Source organism: Elephantulus edwardii, unplaced genomic scaffold (genome assembly GCF_000299155.1).
Source record: "Elephantulus edwardii isolate Elephantulus edwardi_28Jun2011 unplaced genomic scaffold, EleEdw1.0 scaffold00011, whole genome shotgun sequence".
Lineage (NCBI taxonomy): Eukaryota > Metazoa > Chordata > Mammalia > Macroscelidea > Macroscelididae > Elephantulus > Elephantulus edwardii.
In genome coordinates, this window is record NW_006399761.1 from 13,908,599 (window position 1) to 13,929,312 (window position 20,714).

A 20,714-nucleotide genomic window follows, 5' to 3' on the forward strand; every position below is an offset into this window, starting at 1 on the left:
AACAACAACCACAAGTGTAAGAAATATGCTACATCAATATAGCTCTGAAATAAATTATGTGAAGCTTAATGGCACAGTGATTAAGTTCTCAGCTGTGAAATGAAAGACCTGTGATTTGAATCCACCAGTTACTTCAAGGGAGAAAGATCGGCAATCTCCTCCTGTGAGATTTACCATCTCCAGAAAAACTCACTGGAAGGGCAGCTTTGACCATTTCTGCGGAGCTGCTGGTGGATTTGAACCATCAGTGGCGCTGCCTGTGGGTAAGAGTGCAACTCCCTGTGCCCTATGACCCTGCGCTTCCTTGGAAATGTAGAGCCTGTGGTTGTTGTTAGGTGCCCTTAAGTTGAGTAGGAGTCAGTGATCATATGAATGAGAGGTCTGAACCCGGACCTGCCTGTGTCATCCGCATCGTCTCTGCCATACGTGAGTCCACTGTTAAAGTCCCTTGTATCAATCCATCTTGTTGAAGGGTTTGGGGGTTTGTTTTCTTCAATTTTTTTATTGATATTTTAATGAAAATTTACAAGAAACTTGGACTTCCATTCATTCATTGCTGCACATTTTCTTCCCACCCCCCCAGTTAGCTTTTCTCTTTAAAAAGATGCTTTGTTGTTGCACAATTTCTTCCCTCCCTCCTGCCCCCAGTCCACTTTGCTATGCACCTCCTATTCTAGACCCTTGTCATGCAAATAATACGCAATCATGTATTCCTTTTAGATAGTTCTTTCCCTCATCAAATTAAGTGCAGTGTTTATTATTTATCTCCTCCTAGTTTCCTCCAACCCCCATGTCTGTCTTGTGTTATAACAGTGGCATTATGCAGTATTTGTCCTTTTGTGACTGAGATATTTCACTCAGCATAATGTCCTCCAGAGTCACTCATTTTGTATATTTTATGAGTTCCTTGTTTTTCAGGCTGTGTAGTATTCCACAGCACTGTGAACACACCACAGCTTCCCTATCCATTCATTTGTTGATGGGCAGTTAAGTTGTTTCCATCTCTTTGATATTGCGGACAATGCAGCAATAAACATGGGTGTGCATATATCTGTTTGGGTGGCAGATCTGGTTTCTTTAGGGTATATTTCCAGTAGTGGAATTGCTGGGTCAAATGATATTTTTATTTGCAACTTTTTGAAAAGAAGTCATATTTCCTTCCATAGTAGTTGCACCATTTTATACTCCTACCAACAGTGAATAAGGGTTACCATGTCTCCACAACCTCACCAGCATTTGTTGTTTTCCTGCTGTGTTGAACTTTGCTATTGTTACTGGGGTGAGTTGTTGAAGGGTTTTAGAAGTGCTTTCGACATAGAAGAAGTCCCATGATATAAGTGAAAATTAGTAAGTTAATTGGCTGGGTTAATATCAGTTTTGGAAGCAGAAGTAGCATCTGCTTCCTAAATAACAAGTTTTTAGAAACTATGAACTTTGAGAAACGACAATAGTTATAGAAAGGCTTCAGGCCTTTTGTTCATAGGGTTGTTAAGAGCAGTGTTCGACCCAATAGCAATCAACAACAACAATATCAGTTACAAGAAAGGGGGTAATCGAAAGATGAAAGGATCCACTCTGAGTCCTGACTTTGCCATGGCTTTGAGCAGGAATTGTGATGACACTGAACCTCAGTTTTGCAGTCTCTAATAAGAGAGAAATTTTAATATGATTCTTACTTAGCTGACAAGCTAGCTAAATCAAAGGAGATATGCGAATCTGCCTGCAAACAGTAAAGTCACACAAAGGTAAGTAGTTTTAAACTCACATGTTCCCTGAAGGGCTTAGAGGAATGCAGCTGTCTTGTTAAGACTTTAGAACCCTTTGGGAAGGCAGAAGCGGTCCCTTTGGAGGGAGCTGCAGTGTTAACCCAAAGGTCACAGCTCACAGTGGGGGGAAAGATGGACAATCTCCTCCCCTGTGATTTACAGGCTCAGAAACCCAGGAACTCAGCTCTGAGTCAGTTCCAACTTGAGGGCAGTGTGAGAAAGGGCAATGCAGGGGTGTTCGTTAACAATGCATGGGGTGGAGTGTGGTGGGAGACTTCAACAGAGCTTTGAAGAACACGTGGGACTTGATGGTGAGGGGAGAGAGGCGACAAAGAATGAAGCTTTCTTACAACCACACTGCAAGTTGTTATAAACCAAACCAAATCCTTAGATTATGAAAAATAGTGTTATTATTATGTGCTATAGGTTTGGAAGCAATTCATAAACAACCCTACACTGGGTTTTAGAGGCTGAAAATCACATGGGAGGAGATTGCCCATTTTCTCCCACGGAACAGCTGGTGGAAACAACCACCTGACTTTGGCTTGGTATTGCAACACTCTACCCACCAGGCCACCAGTTGTTGTTGTTATGTGCCGTTGAGTGGCTTGCGACTCATAGTGATCCCGTGTACAACAGCCCTAAACTCTGCTCCATCCTGTGCCAATTGCACGGCCTCTGACACACCCATCCCGATTACCACAGTCACTGAATCAATCCACCTCACAGAGGGCCTTCCCCTCCTGCACCTGCCCTCCACCCTCCCAAGCATGATGTCCTTCTCCAAGGACAGGTCCCTCCTTACAATATGTCCAAAGTATGTCAGACAAAGCTTCAGAATCCTCGCCTCCAAGGAGCAACCCAGTTTAACCCTCTCCAGGATGAATCTGTTTGTTTTCCTAGCAGTCCATGGTGTATTCAATACTCTTTTCCAGCACCACTGCTCAAAGGTGTCAATTCTCCTTCTATCCTCCTTGGTCATTGTCCAACTCTCTGATGCATAACAAGTGACTGCAAAGATCATGGCCTGTATCAGATGCACCTTAGTCTCCAGAGAGACACCATTGCTCTTCAGTACTCTGGAGAAGTCCCTAACAGCAGACTTTCCCTTCACAATACATCTTTTAATTTCCTGGCTGCTGGTGCCAAGAGTGTTGACTATGGAGCCAGGCAGACTAAAGCTGTGAACAATCTCAATCTCTTCACCATCCATCCTGAAGCTTCCAATTGGTCCAGTGGTGAGAATCTTTGTCCTCTCGACATTGAGCCTCAGTTCATATTGGAGGCTGCAGTCCTTGACCCTCTGCAGCAAGTGCTTCAGGTCCTCTTCAGTTTCAGTAAGCAGGATTGTGTCATCTGCACAACACAGACTGTTGATAGATCTTCCACCAATCTTCACACCACATTTCTCCTCATAGAGCCCAACCTCCCAGATGATCTGTTCTGCATACAGGTTGAAAAGGTACGGAGACAGGACACGTCCCTGTCGTATGCCCTTCCAAATTTTGAACCATGCAGTGTTTCCTTGCTCTGTTCTGACGACTGCCTTTTGGTCCAAGTATAGGTTTCTCATTAGCACCATCAAGTGTTCTGGGATTCCCATTCTTCTCAGAGTCAGCCACAGTTGGTTATGATCCACACAGTCAAACGCCTTTGCATAATCAATGAAACACAGATATACATATCTCTGGTATTCTCTGCTTTCAGCTAAGATCCATCTAACATCAGCTACAATATCCCTAGTACCACGACCCCTTCTAAACCCAGCCTGGACTTCGGCAGTTCTTTGCTGATGTGCTGTTGCAGTTGTTTCTGGATAATCTTCCATAGGAAAAAACTTATAGGAAACCACTAGGCCAAGGCCAAGGGCTCTCTCCACTGGACACAGAAGGCCAGCCTTGCTGAGTGTATAGCCAGGATGGGCAGGGCTGCCTGGTAATCACGTTAGGACTTTGAATACAAAGGGCTGAGAGATGGGGAGGATTCCCTAGAGTGGAGGGCGGCTGTGGAGAGCTGACCACAGGGGGTCTGGGCAGGAGAGTGAGCTGTGGGTGTCAGGGCGGGGGATTGGGGCATTGTGTGCAGCCTGCCTCCGCGGCCCGGTCGTACAGCCAGAGCCACGAAAGATGCAGTGGGCCAAGGTGGGCCCTGCCCTGGACTGGAAAGGCAAAGTACACGCTGCTGCGCATGCAAAGGAAGCCGGGGGGGGGGGGGGGGGGAAGGAGTGGAAGGGAACCTTTGGGACTGTGATCAACCTTAGAACCTACTGCTCATCCACTGTAGGAGTTGAGGGTCTTTAAAACAATTACTGTTGTTGTTGCTGTTGTTACTCTTATGTGCCTTTGAAGTGGAACCAATTCACAGCCATAGTTAGGACTGACCCATGACTGACACTCCAGTGGGTTTTCAGAGACTGTAAATAGCACAAGAGGAGACTGCCCACCTTTCTCCCGAGGAGCGACTGGTAGATGTGAACCTTGTACCTTCACAATGGCAGCACAATTCCTTACCACTGAGCTACCAGAGCTCCCTTCAAATCATTAAGGGGAAATAAGCCAAAGGAGAGCTGCTTTTCCCTTCAACAATACCAAGCCATAAAGATATGTGTCAAAGATGCACATACCTGTGTATTGAGGTAGAATATCAGAACAAAAGGTGAAGCTCTTCAAAGAGATGCGTTGACCCGGTGCCTGAAACAACAGGCTCAATCATCACAGAGGTTGTGGGAGGAGCGCAGCACTGGCAGGGTTTCATCTGCTCCTGACAGCAACAATACACGTGTATCAGTCTATTTTGTTAAAACAAATATCCATCATGCAATAATATGTTCACCTATGTAGTTGCTAAAGTGTCATCAAGCTAAGACTCAGAGTGACCTTCTTAAAAAAATGCATCTGACACTGAGAATATGAGAACTAAGGCACAAACTGAGATTTGTACACCAATGTTCATAGCAGCATTATTCACCATCGCAAGAACATTGAAACAGCCCAAATGTCCAACCACAAAACAAATGGATTGGGAAATTATGGTCCATTCACACAATAGAATACTATGCAGCACACAAGAGCAATAACTTTGTAAATAAATGATAACCTAACTTGGGAGGGACTGGACAGTATTATGTTGAGTGAATTAACTCAGTTCCACAGGATAAATATTGTATAAAACCTTTATTGTAGAAGGAGTATAAGGATCCAGGAGAGGTGGGAGAGGCTGGAAGCAGAGAGATGTGGATGTACAGGGGGAAGAGGGGATTAATCATTAGGTTGTACAATTGGTGGGTGTGGCAGTGAGGGAAATTGAAAGAATTTGTTTGAATTTGTATTAGAATTTTGTAAATAGTAAAAGAAAATAAAAAAATGCATCTGCATCTTCCCATACCTTGTGCTATCATCCTCATCTGATATGCACCAGCCCGCTGTGACAGTCGATGGGTCAATCCACCTTGTTCAGAGTCTTCCTCTCTTCCACCAACCCTCCACCTTTTCAAGCATGATGTCTTTTTCAAAGGACCTGCCTCTTCTAACACCAAGTCCCAAGTATGTGAAAGGGGGTTTCACTGGAATAGTCTGACTGTATTAAAAGGGTAATAACATTGTCAAAATGACAAGTTGTGATTTTTAAAGAGATGTCGATGGATTGCATTACTGAGAAACAGAAACAGGATGACCAGATTGAATGAGTCAGTGCTATACCTAAGTGACCCATGGGGAAACTCCCAAGACACACATCCTCTCTTCTTATTCTGTCCCCTCCCCTGAGCACCGACACCAGTTTCCTTGTGAAGCATGCTATTCTTCTGTGGCTGTGTTAACTTCATGATGAAAGTTGTTGTTGTTAAATGCTGTGGAGTCGTAGACAACTCATAGCATTTCAGAAGTGGATGCCACTCCTGCTTCCATGCTTGTTTTGATTGCAACCACGAGTTACTGAATATATTTTCCCAGACATGTATAAACATCCTGATTTGTTAGAATCCCAAGTACAGACATGAATAAAAAGAGAAGCCTTAAGTTCTGACAACACTGAAATTTTTTAAAAGTATTGAAATAAAAGAGAGTACAGGTTTATGCATTACCTTGTTGACCCTTAGGAGGAATTGAGAAAAATATAAGAAAAAAAGAGCTTATGCACCGTAGCTGTCATCTGCTTCAAGTGGGATTGGAAAGTACTTAAAAGAGAGTGAAGATAAAGACTCTACCGCTGAACAATATCAAGTGCAGGCGGATAGCACTTTGCACCCTCTGGTCTCACTAGAAATCCTGCAAGCAGCATTTGTGAAAGGAGGAAACTGGCAGAAGAAAGCTGGATTTCTACTTCAAGGCTGTTGAGAGGACAGAAAACAGAGCTAAAAGCCACAGCAAGCCACCTCTGCTTTTGCAATATGTCAGCCTAAGAATTATGATATTCTCTTCTCTTCCCTTCTACCTCTTCTTGGTAATTCAAAAGCCACAGCCCTTCACACTCATTTTCAGTAAGTCATGCTTGGAACATGGCTGTTCTCTAGGGAAAATGAATTTATTTCTTTTCCATCTCAAGCCTGCATAGCAGATATAAAACATCTTTATGGCAAAACTCACAATGGATGGAGTTAAAAAGCAACTGACCTGTCAAGCAATTTGTGACAAAGGGTTAAACATCTTATAATATATAAAAAGCTCTCACAAATAAGAAAAAAGAAACATGAACCAAAACAAAATTATCCACTCTGTGAAGTAAAAAGATGCCTTCCCCAAACAAGATATAGCTTAACCTTTTTTTTTTCTCTTGTCATGCTTTTAATCTGAAAGGTGAGGCAAAGAAAGGGGGAAAAAATGGACAGAGATTGGAAAAAAATGATGAGAGGCTCTGAAAAGCAAGTGCAGGAAGAAATACGAATGCTAATGAATAAGTGTGAAGTCATGTTCAATTTCATTAATAAAGAAATTATAATTGTTGTTTTGTTGCTGCGTGCTATCAAGCTGATTTCAAGTCACAGTGATTGTATAGGACAGAGTAGTACTCACTCATGGGATTTTTTAGGTGAAATTATGGCAGATTGTTCTGGGAACCAAGACTGTCCATTACTTGTGGTTCCAACCCACCAGCACTCCCTGGGAGAAAACCAGACAGTTTTCTTACATTAAGACAGACAGCTTTGGAAACCCATTGAGGGTCATTTTGAGTTGAAACCAATCTGAGTGCAGTAAGATTTTTTTTAAATATATATAAGAAACCCCCCCAGAAGTTTTTTATCTTATGGAGCCCCCTAGTAGGTTCCAACCACTGGCTGATCTTACGGTTATCGACAGCCTTAAGGACGGCACCATGGACCCAAGCCAAACTGCTCCATAGGGCTTCCAAGGCCGAAATCCCTCAAGCCACTAATTGTTCTTTCTCCTGTATAGTGGCTGGGGTTGAGTTTCAACTACCACTTTTTAGGTAGCAGTTGAGCACTTTTAACCTCAGCACCAGAGAGCCTTCAAATGAGAACTATGCATTATATTTAACTTGCAAATAGTAGTTTACATAATGCTTTTTTTAAAGCTTCCTGTAAAATAGGGTCCGTGATTCTTCCTTTGATAATTAATTTAACTCTACAAAATAATAGGAGTAGCTTTTAAAAAAGTATAAGTATGTTCATTACAAGTTATTCATGAGTTTACAATTGAAATCATTTACTCCGTGAATTAAAGATTAGTAGAAGAAATGAAGGGAGCACTGGTGGCCTACTGATGAGAAGCTGTGCTGTAATCCCAAAGGGACAAGATTCGAATCCACAAGCTGCTCCTGTGGGAAAAGGATGGGTAATCTCTTTTTTGTGATTTACTGCCTTTGAAAACTCACTAGAGGGACAGCTGTAGGTTTTGTCCAATTTCATGGTACTCAACAAAAACAATTATATCTGTAAGGGAGTCCTGGTGGCCAAGTGATAAGAAACTACTCTGCAATTTCAAAGGCAAACAGTTCAAATCTACCAGCTGCTCTGTGGGAGAAAAATAGGCAGTCTTCTTCTGTATGATTTGTTCTTGTTGTTATGTGCCGTTGAGTCACTTGCAACTCATAGCGATCCTATGTACAACAGCACTAAACTCTGCTCTGTCCTGTGCCAGTCGCACCATCTCTGACACACCCATCCCGATTACCCCAATCACTGAATCAATCCACCTCATAGGGGCCTTCCCCTTCTGCGCTGTACCTCCACCCTACAAGCATGATGTCCATCTCCAGGGACCTGTCCCTCCTTGCAACATGTCCAAAGTATGTTAGACGGAGCCTCAAAATCCTTGCCTCCAAGGAGCAGCCCGGTTTGACCCTTTCTAGGATGAATCTGTTTGTTTTCCTAGCAGTTCAGGGTACCCTCAATACTAGTGCCTCTGAAAATCTGCTGTGAGCCAGTTCTAACTCACCAGCACATAACAACAACAAGAACTCAATCTGTATATTGCAATACAATTAGAGGAGACGGACTAAATGAAGAATTTGGCATTAGAACTGGAGAAGGGTTAATCCACATTGTAGTCCAGAAGACTCAACTTTGCTTCTAGAAAATGAAGATGATTTACAGCACTTATGGGTGAAGCTCAAACATTATAACCTTTAGTGCACATAACAACTCAACATCAAGAAAACAAAATTCCTCACAACTGGACCAGTAAGAACCAGCACGATAAATAGAGACGTGACTTTGGTTGTCATGGATTTAATTTCATTTGATTCCACAATCAACCTTCTCAGAATCAACAGTTAAAAGACCAAACAGAGTACTGTATTAGACAAATCTTCTACCAAAGATTTCTTTGTAAAGTTTTAAAGTGTGAGGATTAAAGACACCTTAAAGACAAAGGCTTACCTGACTCAAGCCATGGTATTCTTAATCACTTCAAAAGCACGTGGAGATGAGGCAATAAGTAAGGAAAACCATTGATGTCTTTGAATTAGGGTGTGGGCAAAGAAGATTGAATACACCACACACTCCTAAAAAAACAATTAAATGTCTTAGAAGTGTATTAAGAATGTCTTTAGAAGCAAGGATGGTAGGACTTCATCTGATATACTTTAAGGTTATCAAAAGGGGTCAGCCCCTGGAGGACATTAAGTTTGAGGGAGACAAGCTGATATGGTAACTGCAACAATGGGTGTCTCTGCCCAACAGAGATTGTGAGGGTCGAGCAGGAACAGGCAAGGATTCAACCCTACGAGCTGAGGTAACCGGATGGCACCTAACAGCAAAACCAGTATCTGTAAAGGAAGAATAAAGTAGTACTTTGTTTTATATGAAATGATGATAAACAATGTGAAAATTACTCAAATGTGTATGTGTGTGTTTGAGATCTTAAGGAATTCCAAGTACTTGACTCTAGAGAATCTGGTTCACATGTTGTTATGTGCAGGCGAGTCGCCTGCGACTCATAGTGACCCTATGTACACGAGCTCTGAACCCTTCCCTGTCCTGAGCCAGTCTCACTGACCCCGACACACCAATCCCCATTGCCCCAGTTACTATATCAATCCATCTCATCCTGCTGTCCCTCCACCCTTCTGAGCATGATGTCCTTCTCCAACGACCGATCCCTCCTGGCCACGTGCCCAAAGTAAATGAGGCAGAGCTTCAAAAACCTAGCCTCCAAGGAGAAACTTGGTTTCACCCTCTCCAAGACAGACCTATTTGTTTTCTTGGCCATCCTCGGTATGTTCAAGACTCTTCTCCAGCACCACAACTTGAAGTCATCCACTCTTCTTCTGTCATCCTTAGTCATTGTCCAGCTCTGATGCGCGGCATGCAATTGCGAAGGTCATGGCTTGGATCAGGTGCACCTTAGTCTCTAGAGTGACATCGTTGCTCCTCACAAAACCTACTTTTACAACGGACCTCGGCATTAAGGGCTGAGTTGGAGTTATCCACTCTAAGATTGCGTTTCATCCTTTACTTCAATGTATATCAATTCTGACAGAGCCTTTGAAAATTCCCTCATTCTAATTATCTAGGTACTAGACGTCGGTGACTAGTCGGGAGGGCGAAGCAGCTAATTTTAAGGTGCTCAATTCTGTCTGCTCGCACAACCCTGGGCATTACAAACCCTTCTTGGTCAGCAGGCAAAAAATATGGGTGACTGAAGGACAGGGACACAAGGTAAACCCGCTCTTTTAAAGATCTCTCCGTCCCTCGTCATTTGTGGAAAAAGCTCGGCTCCCACTCCCTTCTGGTAGGCGGGAATGCGGGGAGGGTCCTACCAAGCCCTCCAGCCAATGGCTGCACGGTTACAACCACTCGGACCAATGAGCGACTAGCTAGCATCTGATCCGCTTCTGAGCTTCCCTAGCCAATCAGAAGCGTTCTCCAAACGCCCCTTCCCCCCTCTCAGTGCGCAGACTCCAGGGAAGCTGGGTCCCCGGGGCGGCTCCGCGCGTTGCCATAGCGACCATCTTACGTTAACCCGTTTGTCGCTTTCCGCCGGGAGGCTGGGCACCCCGACGCCTCGCGTTCCCACGGGGCAGCCGGCCGCCGACGGGCCTTAGCAAACTGGGGGCTCTGGCCGAGCCCCCCTGTCGCTCCTCGGAGCCGGATGGCTGCGGAAGAAGAGGAGGAGGTGGAGTGGGTGGTGGAGAGCATCGCGGGCTTCCTTCGGGGCCCGGACTGGTCCATCCCCATCTTGGACTTTGTGGAGCAGAAATGTGAAGGTAAATGATAAAAATCCACCCTTCTGGCTGACTTTTTTCTGCCGCGGGCAGCAGGGAAGTAGCCAGCCGCAGCCATCTCTCCCCCGAGACCCCCAAACCCTAGACTCCCACCGCCGAGGCCGAGCTGAGATTGCAGCCCTGGGGGCGCAGTGCGAAGGCAGAGGGGCTGCCAACTCCAAGGGGCCCGGTTCGAATCTACCTGCCGCTCTTGGAGGGCAAACCTGGACACAGTCTCTTCCCGTGTGATTGGCAACCCGCTAGAGGGTCAGCTGGGAGCCGCGTCCCGACCCCACGGCTGTGACTTTGGGGTCTTTCGATGTCGGAAAAGCGCCTTCCATCCTGGCTTGCTTTTCCTGTACGGAATTGAAAATGGAATCTTCCAGCTCCCGGGCCCAAACGCCTACCCAGTCTGGAAATTAACCAATCTCTCCTTCTTCCTGCACCTTCTGCTTCTGCCTTGGCTGGGATTCCTTCACCTGCTTCCCTGGCGACCTGAGAAGCGTCTGTGTCCCCGCATTCCCTCCAAACCCTCAGTTTTCCGCAGTCCCTTTAGGAAATGAGAGATAATTTGCACCCACCACCCCCTCCCAGATCAGCAGTGGATTGATCTCCCTTCTGCAGGCCTCACACCAGACCAGACATCGACAGGTGTGGCTTGTATTCCCATTTTTAAGACCGCTGGCATTTGGCTAGGCTGAAAATGCGGAGCGAGGTGTACGTGCAAGCAAAGACTATGCAAGTAATCTGATTGTCAGTGTGATGGAGGGGCAGTTCCAGCCTCTGATCGAGTCATACTTGGGAGTTCTGCTGTGTGGTTTTGGAGATCAGTTGGATCTCATTGAAGGGTAGACCAAGGGAGCACCACCCCCCCAGCCGTTTATTGTGGTTGTGTAGTTGGCAGGATTTTGAGTAACAACACCCCACATTGCAGAGATTAGATCTGGACATAGGACGCTCAATAGCGGAGAGCTAGGATCAGTGAGTGCAAGTTGCAGGAAACTTTTCCACCAAGGAAATGCTTCTTAAGCACCTCTTGCTTGTGAAGGGTCATGATGAGTAGTTGACTGTCTTATAATGCGTTCACTTCCCCAGGCACTGTTGTCATGGTGTGCCGTGGAGTCTGAAGGGACTCAAAGCTCACCCTCCAGTGAGTTTTCGGAGGCTGGAAATACCCTTGGAGAAGAGATTACTGCCCATTTTTCTCCAGAGAAGTAGCTGGTGGATTTGGGTTGTCAGCCCTACCCTTTAGACCGCCAGGGCCCCTTTCCCCAGGCACATGCCATGTTTTAAGGGTGAATCTGACAGCACTTTGTTCAGAATGTTGTGTGAACAGAAGCGATGCACAGCTGACCCAGCGGGGTTTCAGAGGCAGTTTTCAGAGATTGCCCATCCTTTTCCTGCAGAGCAGCTGGTGGCCTCCAGCTGCTTGCCTTCGGGATTGCAGTGCAGCTTCTTGCCACTGTCATTTATCACATGGTTGCCTAATTCTGTGGATAATCTTTCAACAGTTTGGGGGTTTTGTTCTTGAACTCAACCAGTTCCATGAATCTGGAAAAGATGAACTGTAGATTGACACAGTATCATTTCACTGTATTCTCAGTGCTGCACAGAGAAATCCCATTATAGCGGTTATCATTTTTATGAGTACTTGCTTTAAAATCCATGAGCAAAAGCTCATATACCTTTGCGCTATGGTGCCGGAGAAGAGTGTTGAATATATACCATGGACTGTCAGGAGAACAAACATTCTAGAGAGGGTGAAACCAGGCTGCTCCTTGGAGGCAAGGCTTCTGAGGCTTTGTCTGACATACTTTGGGCATGTTGCAAGGAGAGGCCAGTCCTTGGAGAGAGACATCATGCTTGGAAGGGTGGAAGGACAGAGCAAAAGAGGACGATCATCGATGAGATGGGTTGATTCAGTGACTGGGGTAATGAGGGTAGGTGTGTTGGAGACAGTACAGTTGACACAGGATAGAGCAGGTTTTCAGGGCTGTTACACATAGGGTCGCTAGGAGTTGAAGCGACTCTACAGCATATAACAACAACAACAACAACAACCTTGTTAGAATTTATACTATTATGAGACTAGTGAAGCAGGAGGAACATGACCTCCGTTAGGGAGGAAGAAGACATTATGTCACCTCTTGATTCCACTTACGGCCTAAAGGCTAGATGGGAAATAGGGGGAAAGTATTCTTTTTATTCCCAAATATCTGAAATAATTGTTATTGTTAGGTGCCATCAACTCACCTTTGACTCTTCGTGACCCTGTGAATAACAGATATGATTCTTACCATTTCCTATGTGATTGTCAGAATCTCTGATTATGCAGACACACATTGTTAAAAATCACTGTGTCAGTTTTACCTTGTTCTATGTATGCGTAATAACACCTCTGATTAACGGTATCATTTCACAGAGAAGTCATAATCTTTAGCCTTATAAGCCTGTAGTGTAACTGAAAACAGTTTCTCTCTCATTGCGTCCAGTCAGAACCAACTCGCAGCTGACCCCTCCAGAGGGTTTTCAGAGACTGAATCAAACGAGTGGAGATTACACATCTTTCTTCTGTGGAGCAGCTGATGGATTTGAACCACCTGCTTTTTTGGGTTGGAAGTGCAGCTTTTTACCTCTTGGTGTTGTTATGTGCCATGTGTCTCCTGTGATTCATAATAACCCTATGAATAATAGCTCTGAACTCTGCCCTATCTTGGAGCCAGTCTCACTGTCTCCTACACACCTGACCCCACTGACAACAGTCACTATGTCAGTCCATCTCATCCTGGGTCTTCCTCTTGTGTGCTGACCTTCTACCCTTTCAAGCATGATGTCCTTCTCCAAGGGCTGGTCTCTCCTGGCCACGTGCCCAAAGTATATGAGACAGAGCTTCAAAAGCATGGCCTCCAAGGAGCAACCTGGCTTCACGCTTTCCAGGAAAGATCTGTTTGCTCTCTTGACAGTCCATGATATGTTCAGCACCACAGACCAAAGGCAACAATTTTTCAGTATCCTTAGTCTTCATCTAACTCTCAGATACATAGCAAGCAATTGAGAAGACCCTGACCTGGATCAGGCACACCTTAGTCTCTAGACTGATACCATTGCTCTGTAGCACTCTTGAGAGGTCATTGACAGCACATTTTCCAGCAACAACTTTATATACAAGGCTACTCAAAAATAGTTTAAGTAGTGGCTGTATTGCAGGTAGTGTCTCTCCTTACATAGAGATACCAGGTTAAGTGATAGTTGCATGCCAGTGACGTGTAGAATAACAGATTTTACACTTTTCTAGCTTTGAGTTGTCGGCATATTCTCATGTACCTCACATTAAGCATAAAGTTAAGTTTTGTTCAGCTTTGTTACATCAACACTTTCAACAAATACTGGTCCAGAAGCTGAGAATGGAAGGATGTTTCATTTAGATAGGAAGAGAGGCAGGTAAACAGAATTTAAATAGAACATGGTCAGTGTTACAGTAAAAGTAAACACTTGGTGCTATGTATTAGGAATAGAGGAAAGGATCTAAATGCCCAAGGGACAGCAAATAGGTCATGGAAAAGGTAACACTTTCCCTGTGTCTTGAATGATGGAGAGAGAAGGAAGATAATTTACTTTTCCCCACATTTTTAGCTCCTTTTTAATCTATAATGTGGACTCATGTTACCTGTGCTATAGAGTTATCAAGAGGATGCCCGGTCAAAGAACATTATAGTCACTACATCAGTATGACTAAATAGCACTGCACAAATCTAGACCTTTGGGAGGTACAGGGATAGAGGCTTTAGGAGGAGGGTTTCTGAAAAGATTGGAAGAGAAGAGGGAGAGTGGAAAAAGTAGACGTGCTACCACAGAGTCCTGGAGATTGAAGCGGTCAGTGTGCATGTTGTGTTTGAAGGCATCTCAAGGACTTAGGTTTTGTTATTTGGACAAAGTGTAGGTTCAAGAGTGCAGATGGGTCTTGTCTGGCCTTCTAAGGATCTTACGTTAATTTTCTAGGCAATGAGCATCATAAGCCCAAAACGACTGATGTTTTTGTTTTACATTTTAGATAGGTCATTCTGGGGAATTAAAAAAGTTTATTTGCAATTCATGGATTTGTCCCCCTTCTCCTGAGAGAGAAGATGGCATTCTCCGTTCCTTCCATGTCTCATGAGTATAATCACGTGGGGGACGTTTGTGCCGGTTCTTTATTTTACCTCTATCATTAATCGAGGGGAAGTAAAAGTTACCTACTCAGTTCCAGTTATACTTGTATCATTAAAGTTTAGGCAAAAATGGGTCTGTAGTGTTTTGTAAAGAAGATTTAATGTTTAAAAAGTATCAATAGTAGTGTCTCATTAATAGCTCTCAAAAAAATTCTTGCCTTCTATCATTGATAAGAAGAACAAATTAATATTTGTTCCAGTAGCAGATAGCAAATAGGAGGGGAACAGTTATTTACAATTAACACAGCATTTTTTTTTCTGTTGTAGGATAGTATTCATGAAGTATTAAGGTACATTTGAATTTTAAACAATCAGATTTTGTCAGTCTAATGAAGAGTTTTCATCCGTTTTCTGAGGAGAGGTAGTTTGTTTTAAAAAAAAAAATTTTAATTCTTCTAAAATTTTAAACTTGAGTTAAAGTTGTGGGAATTACGATGTAAGATGCATGAATGTTTATATTTATCCGCTGCTCTGTCTGCTGTCAGGGATCTCTCCAGAGTACTAGAGCAACGATGTCAGTCTAGGGATTAAAGTGCGCCTGATCCAGGCCATGGTCTTCACAATTACGTGTTAAGCATCAGAGATCTGGGCAGTGATCAAAGAGGACAGAAGAGTGATCAAAGATGCCTTTGAGTTGTGGTGCTGGAGAAGAGTATTGAACATACCATAGACTGCCAAGAGAACTAACAGGTCTGTCCTGGAGAAGGTGAAGCCATCCTGTATATTGGAGGCAAGGATCTTGAAGCTCTGTCTCACATACTTTGGCCATGTGGCCAGGAAGGACCAGTCTCTGGAGAAGGTCATAATGTTTGGAAGGATGGAGGGACCAGCGCAGGAGGGGAAGACCCTGGATGAGATGGACTGACACAGTAATGAGGGTTGGTGTGTCAGGGACAGTGAGTTTGGCCCGGGATAAAGCAGGCCTCAGAGCTAGTGTGCATAGGGTCACTTGCTCTGAGTCGTGTCAACTTGACGGCACAGAACCACAACACAGCCGTGGTAAAAAGATGAGATAGTCTGTTTCCATAAAGATTTGGAAATCCACTGAGGCAGTTTTCACTGTTCTGTGGGTCACTACAAGTATGCACCTACTTCACACTGAGGACTTTTACCGGATGGTTTGGGCACAGTCTCATAGTTGATGGAGGTCTTTTGGAACTATTTTCAAAAGCAAAAGACATAAGCTCCTATTAGCTATGTATATTCATTTCTTGGGTCTGTTTACTTAATGCCAAAACTAAATCCTATTATGGACAGCGTTTTATAATCTGTGAAGTATTATCTGAGACGTACCTGAGCATTTCTAAAATGTTGTGATGTCCTTGTAGAAGATGAGGAGAGAGAGGGGGGAAAAAAGATGACGAGAATTTAAAATGAATAGCATGTTTAGACGAGTGTGCTTCGTGTATACTTAATCATGAGACAGACCGTGGTTAGACATCATTTAAAATATGCTTATGATGAGGCGCTCTGTAGTTAGATACCATTTAAAAGCCTCTTAAGAAAGTGGTCATGAGGATTTTCTCTCTATATTCTGAGAATTTAAAAGCTCAGGGCGCTGTCAAGTGAGAAGCTCTTTGCTATATTAAGTTGCTCGCTCTGCCCATTATCCAGTGAGCATTCTCCGCTCTGCTCATCCCTTCAGACGTGAGAGGACTGTTGAGGAAAGACTTTCAGATGAACTTGGGCTTTGAGTTCAGTACTTATATGCACAAGGGGTTTTTTAATTCTTGAAGAACCTTTTCATTTTAGTCCCAAACGCCTGGGTGTCTTGTCCTTTTGGATTAAAGTATTATGACAATCATACTGCATTTGAAATTAGTTAGAATAGTATTAATAGTGAGTGTTCTTTTTAAGGAGTATAGGAAACTAAGGAAGGGATTCTTTCTCTGCTGTAGCTGAATATTATAATCTGCATATTCAGGTTTTTTTGTATGACTGTTATCAGGGTATTTACCAGAGTATATTTAATGTGTTATTATCAAACTGTCCCTTCTGTAGGTACAGTGGTAAGTAGTGGGACTGCTCATCCAAAGGTGATGCCTCTGTGGTGGTTCAAATCCACCAGCAGCTCTTTGGGGAAAAGATGGGCAATCTCCCTGGTGATTTACGGCCTCAGAAAACACACCTGAGGGTCAGCTATGAGTAGGTTCCGACTCACCTGCAGTGAGAGAGAGAGAGGAGAGAGAGTCTATAGTGAAAGCTGAGACTAAGGATCTGAACTTAAGAAAGAATATTGTATTACATCATAAACTTCAGAATTCTGCCTTTCTGAGAAGCAATCTGAAAAAGTTGACCATGTGTCAGCTCTTACTACCTGTTTTCCAAGTAGTATTGGATTTATAAAATGTTAGATATAGTATAAATCACTAAAAGTAGAATTGTCTCAATGAATGACTGGAAACCCTAAGTCTCTGTAAATTTTCATTAAGATTAATTAAAAAAAGGCAGAATTGGGCAAGCTCTGGTGGCCTAGTGGCAAGAAGCTGCACTGCAATCCCAGAGGAGCATGGTTCAAATCCACCAGATACTCTGCTGAAGAAGGAGGGACAATCTCCTCCTGTACCAGTCAGATCTGATTTGACGGTACACACACAAAAAATAATAAAAATAATTTTTTTTAAAAAAGTGGAATTGTCTATCTTTTCAGATGTCCTTTTTATCTAAGAAAAAACAATTCAAAGTTAGGTTAGAAGTAGGTTAATTATGTTTCTAAGGAGTACTTTTATACTTATATTGGTGAAATTAAGTTTTTGTACACTATTTTTCTTTTAAATTTAGTCTTTGATGATGAAGAAGAAAGTAAATTGACCTATACAGAGATTCATCAGGAATACAAAGAACTGGTGAGTATTTTTTTTAATAAATACTAGAAAAATAGTGTTATCTTTCTGCCTATAAAAAAAGGACTTGTCTGTTAAAATTCTCTAATTTTGCAAAAATCAGACATATTCTAATAATGTGGTTGTTGTATGTACTGTCAATCCAGAACCAATTCATGGCTGACCCTCCACCTGGTTTTAAGAGACATTCAGTCTCATAGAGCAGTTGGTGGATTTGAACAATATGCTTTTGGGTTGGCAGCCCAACTCCTTACTCCTTAGCCACCAAAGCTCCCCATTCTAATAATACTTCAGAGTTAGTATAAAATAATGAAGCTTCTCATAATGAGGGTGTGTGTACCGTTTAATCGGATCCGACTGGTACAGGAGGAAATTGCCCCTTCTTCTCCAGCAGCATCTGGTGGATTCGAACCGCATGCCTCTGGGATTTCAGTGTGGCTTCTTGCCACTAGACCACCACAGCTCCCTAAACATCTTATTCTTAACTTCTCATTTTAAGGAAATAGTATTCCATTACTGTATTTTATTTGTTTTGTTATGATTGAGGATAAACACATCAAAACATACACCAATTCAGAAAGGATTATTTTCTTCAACAAAATATTTGTAAAATTTTGTTTTTATTTTTTGGTGATGTACTCAGGGAAGTATTAATTATTCTTTAGCCCTGGGTGTCCTATGATTTTAAAAATGCCTCTGGGTGACTGAAAAGTCATGCCACATCGACTTCATAATCCTCAAATGATTTCTAGTAGAGAGAAATGGAAGATTAATTTATATGATTCTCTGAAAATTGTTTTAACTTGTTTTTCTGTGAAAAGCAATGTCATTGCCATATAATAAAATGTTGGCTAATTATTGCAAGCAAACATTTGATTTTACTTTTCTAAGGTAGATATGAGGGAACTCTGGTGGCTTAGTGGTAAGTAACTGTGCTGCCATCCCAAAGGCACATGGCTTAAGTCCACCAGCTGCTACTTGGGAGAAAGATGGACAGTGTCCTCTTGTGTGATTAACTGCCTCTGAAAACCTGCTGGATGGTCAGCTATGGGTACACAACAACAACAAGGTAGATATTAGGGAGCTTTAGTGGGTAAGAAGTTGCATTTTCAACCTGAAGAATCCAGTAGCTACTCTGTGGAAGACAGATGGGCAGTCTCCTTCCATACTATTTACAACTTCATAAAACCCACTGAAGGGTCAGCTGTGAATCTGTTCAACTCAGGTCAGTGAACTTGAGGTTTTGGCTTCTTGTTTATTAAAACAAAACAAAACCACCTTCAACAAAGTATAGTTTTGCTGGTATTTTTGTTTGTTTTTTTTTAAATTATACTAGTTTATTTACAAAATTCGAATACATTGTTTCCCAGAACAGACTCTTCCAGTTATACCCCACCTCCCCCCCTTCTCAGTCCAGTAGCATTCTGACTTTCATGGACTTCCTAGTAGAAAAGTATGTATGATGAAAAGCAGAATGTGATTTTCAAAATTTCCACTGAAAGTTGGACATTAAGCTGCCTTCTGTTCCATTTCCCTTTAGAATGTCTTTTGTTGAAAGATTTGATGATATTTTAATTTTTGAAAGATACAAGGTTGTTAGCAGAAAAAAAAACCCACAAAAAATCCCCAGCACGGTAGATGTAAGGAGCTCTGGTGGCATCATGGTTATGTGCTCGGCTGTTAACCAGAAGGTTGGCAGTTGGCCCCACCCGCTGGTCTTGGAAGCCTCAGGCAGTGCTGAGGCCTGGAGGGTCCCTGTGAGTCAGAACGTAACTGTTTTCGGTAGGATAGGGGGTTTGGATTGAAGCTGGATATGAGAACTGCCATTTAAGATATTTCTCTATGAGCTCTAAAAGTTAAACTTTCTATTTGTAGGTTGAAAAGCTGCTAGAAAGTTACCTCAAAGAGATTGGAATTAATGAAGACCAGTTCCAGGAAGCATGCACTTCTCCTCTTGCGAAGACTCGTACATCACAGGTTCTTCCTTAATTTTTCTCACATAGAGTTTTACTCCTAGAGAAATACCCAGGGTTTCACTTCTGTGTGTGTTCCTCATGTGCACTCCTGGCTCTCCAGTGCAGTGACATTGTTAGTCCCAAGGATAATAATTTAGCCATGTGGGAGGTGCAGAAAGAATTCATTCCTTAGTGATTCGACTTGAAGGCACCTCAAGAAATGATGATCTGAGGCATTAATGAACCAGTGCAGTTAAAAGTGAACTCTTTGAACACAGAGCTAAAGTACCATCACAGAGTTTACCCAGACAGCTGTTTTAATTTTGTAGATCTCTGTTCACTCCGAAGTTAATGTTTTCTAATTTTAGCAAATCATCAGTCCTTACTTCCATATTCGTGGGCGTTACTTGTCTTGGAATCTTTAACAATTGTTTCACTAGCCCTGCACCACTGGGGTGAAATAGGTATTATATCTGTTTCTAACTACTAGTTACTGAGAATTTGGCCTGGCTTCTGTTTTCATCTCTTCTTACATATATGATCTCATTCTATCTTTCTGATACACCTTAGTAATCTGATAGTATTTTACTTCTGTTTAAACTCAGAAAACTTATCACTGTCTAGCTGGATCACACTCAGAACAACCCACTTTCAGATTTCTGGGAAAAAAACACACAGCAATTCTCAAGCTGAAAGAACTGAAGAACACAATGCCTCAGGTTGCAGTATTGCAGGGTGCTGTGTGGGGGAAATCCTGCCTCATCTAGGAAACAGCAAAAGAAGATGGAAGAAATACACAGAGTGACTGTACCTAACTAAACTGAGAGACACAAAAAGATTTCTAGAAGTAGCATATTATCAAGAACCATGCATGTTAAAGGAAGATGTTTAAGCTGCCCTGAAGGTATTGGCAAAAAAAAAGCCGCAGGAGTTTATGGTTACAGACTGGGGTTTTTCAAAAGACATGCAGTCCTGGAAGTGCTCACTAGTGTATGTCAAGAAATATGGAGGACCCGGCTGACTGACTGGAGAGAACCATATTTGTTCTTATTCCCAAAAATAATGATCCAATAGAACGTGCAAAGTATTGAACAGTATCATTAAAATCTCATGCAACTAAAATCTTGCTAAAGATCATTCACAGACAGCTCAAACAGTACATTGAGAGAGAACTGCCAGAAGTTCAAGCAGGATTCAAAGAGGCCATGACACCAGTAATTCTATTGGCTGATGTCGGGGAGATCTTGGCTGAAATCAGCAAATACCAGGCGTCTAACTTGT

General features: G+C 42.8%; 1 protein-coding gene across 2 annotated transcripts in view; it reads left to right on the forward strand.

The window, feature by feature from the left end:
• The first annotated feature begins 10,315 nt into the window (after positions 1-10,315).
• CCDC104 (coiled-coil domain containing 104) overlaps positions 10,316-20,714 on the forward strand; it is a 35,024-nt gene continuing 24,625 nt past the window's right edge. The window contains exons 1-6 of one of the 2 annotated variants that reach the window (XM_006880932.1): positions 10,316-10,430; positions 11,491-11,496; positions 14,699-14,715; positions 15,326-15,346; positions 17,386-17,481; positions 19,354-19,455. In XM_006880932.1, the coding sequence (XP_006880994.1) occupies positions 10,316-10,430; positions 11,491-11,496; positions 14,699-14,715; positions 15,326-15,346; positions 17,386-17,481; positions 19,354-19,455 (357 nt within the window). The remainder of the gene's footprint in view (positions 10,431-11,490; positions 11,497-14,698; positions 14,716-15,325; positions 15,347-17,385; positions 17,482-19,353; positions 19,456-20,714) is intronic. The other variant, XM_006880933.1, reaches the window with a different exon arrangement.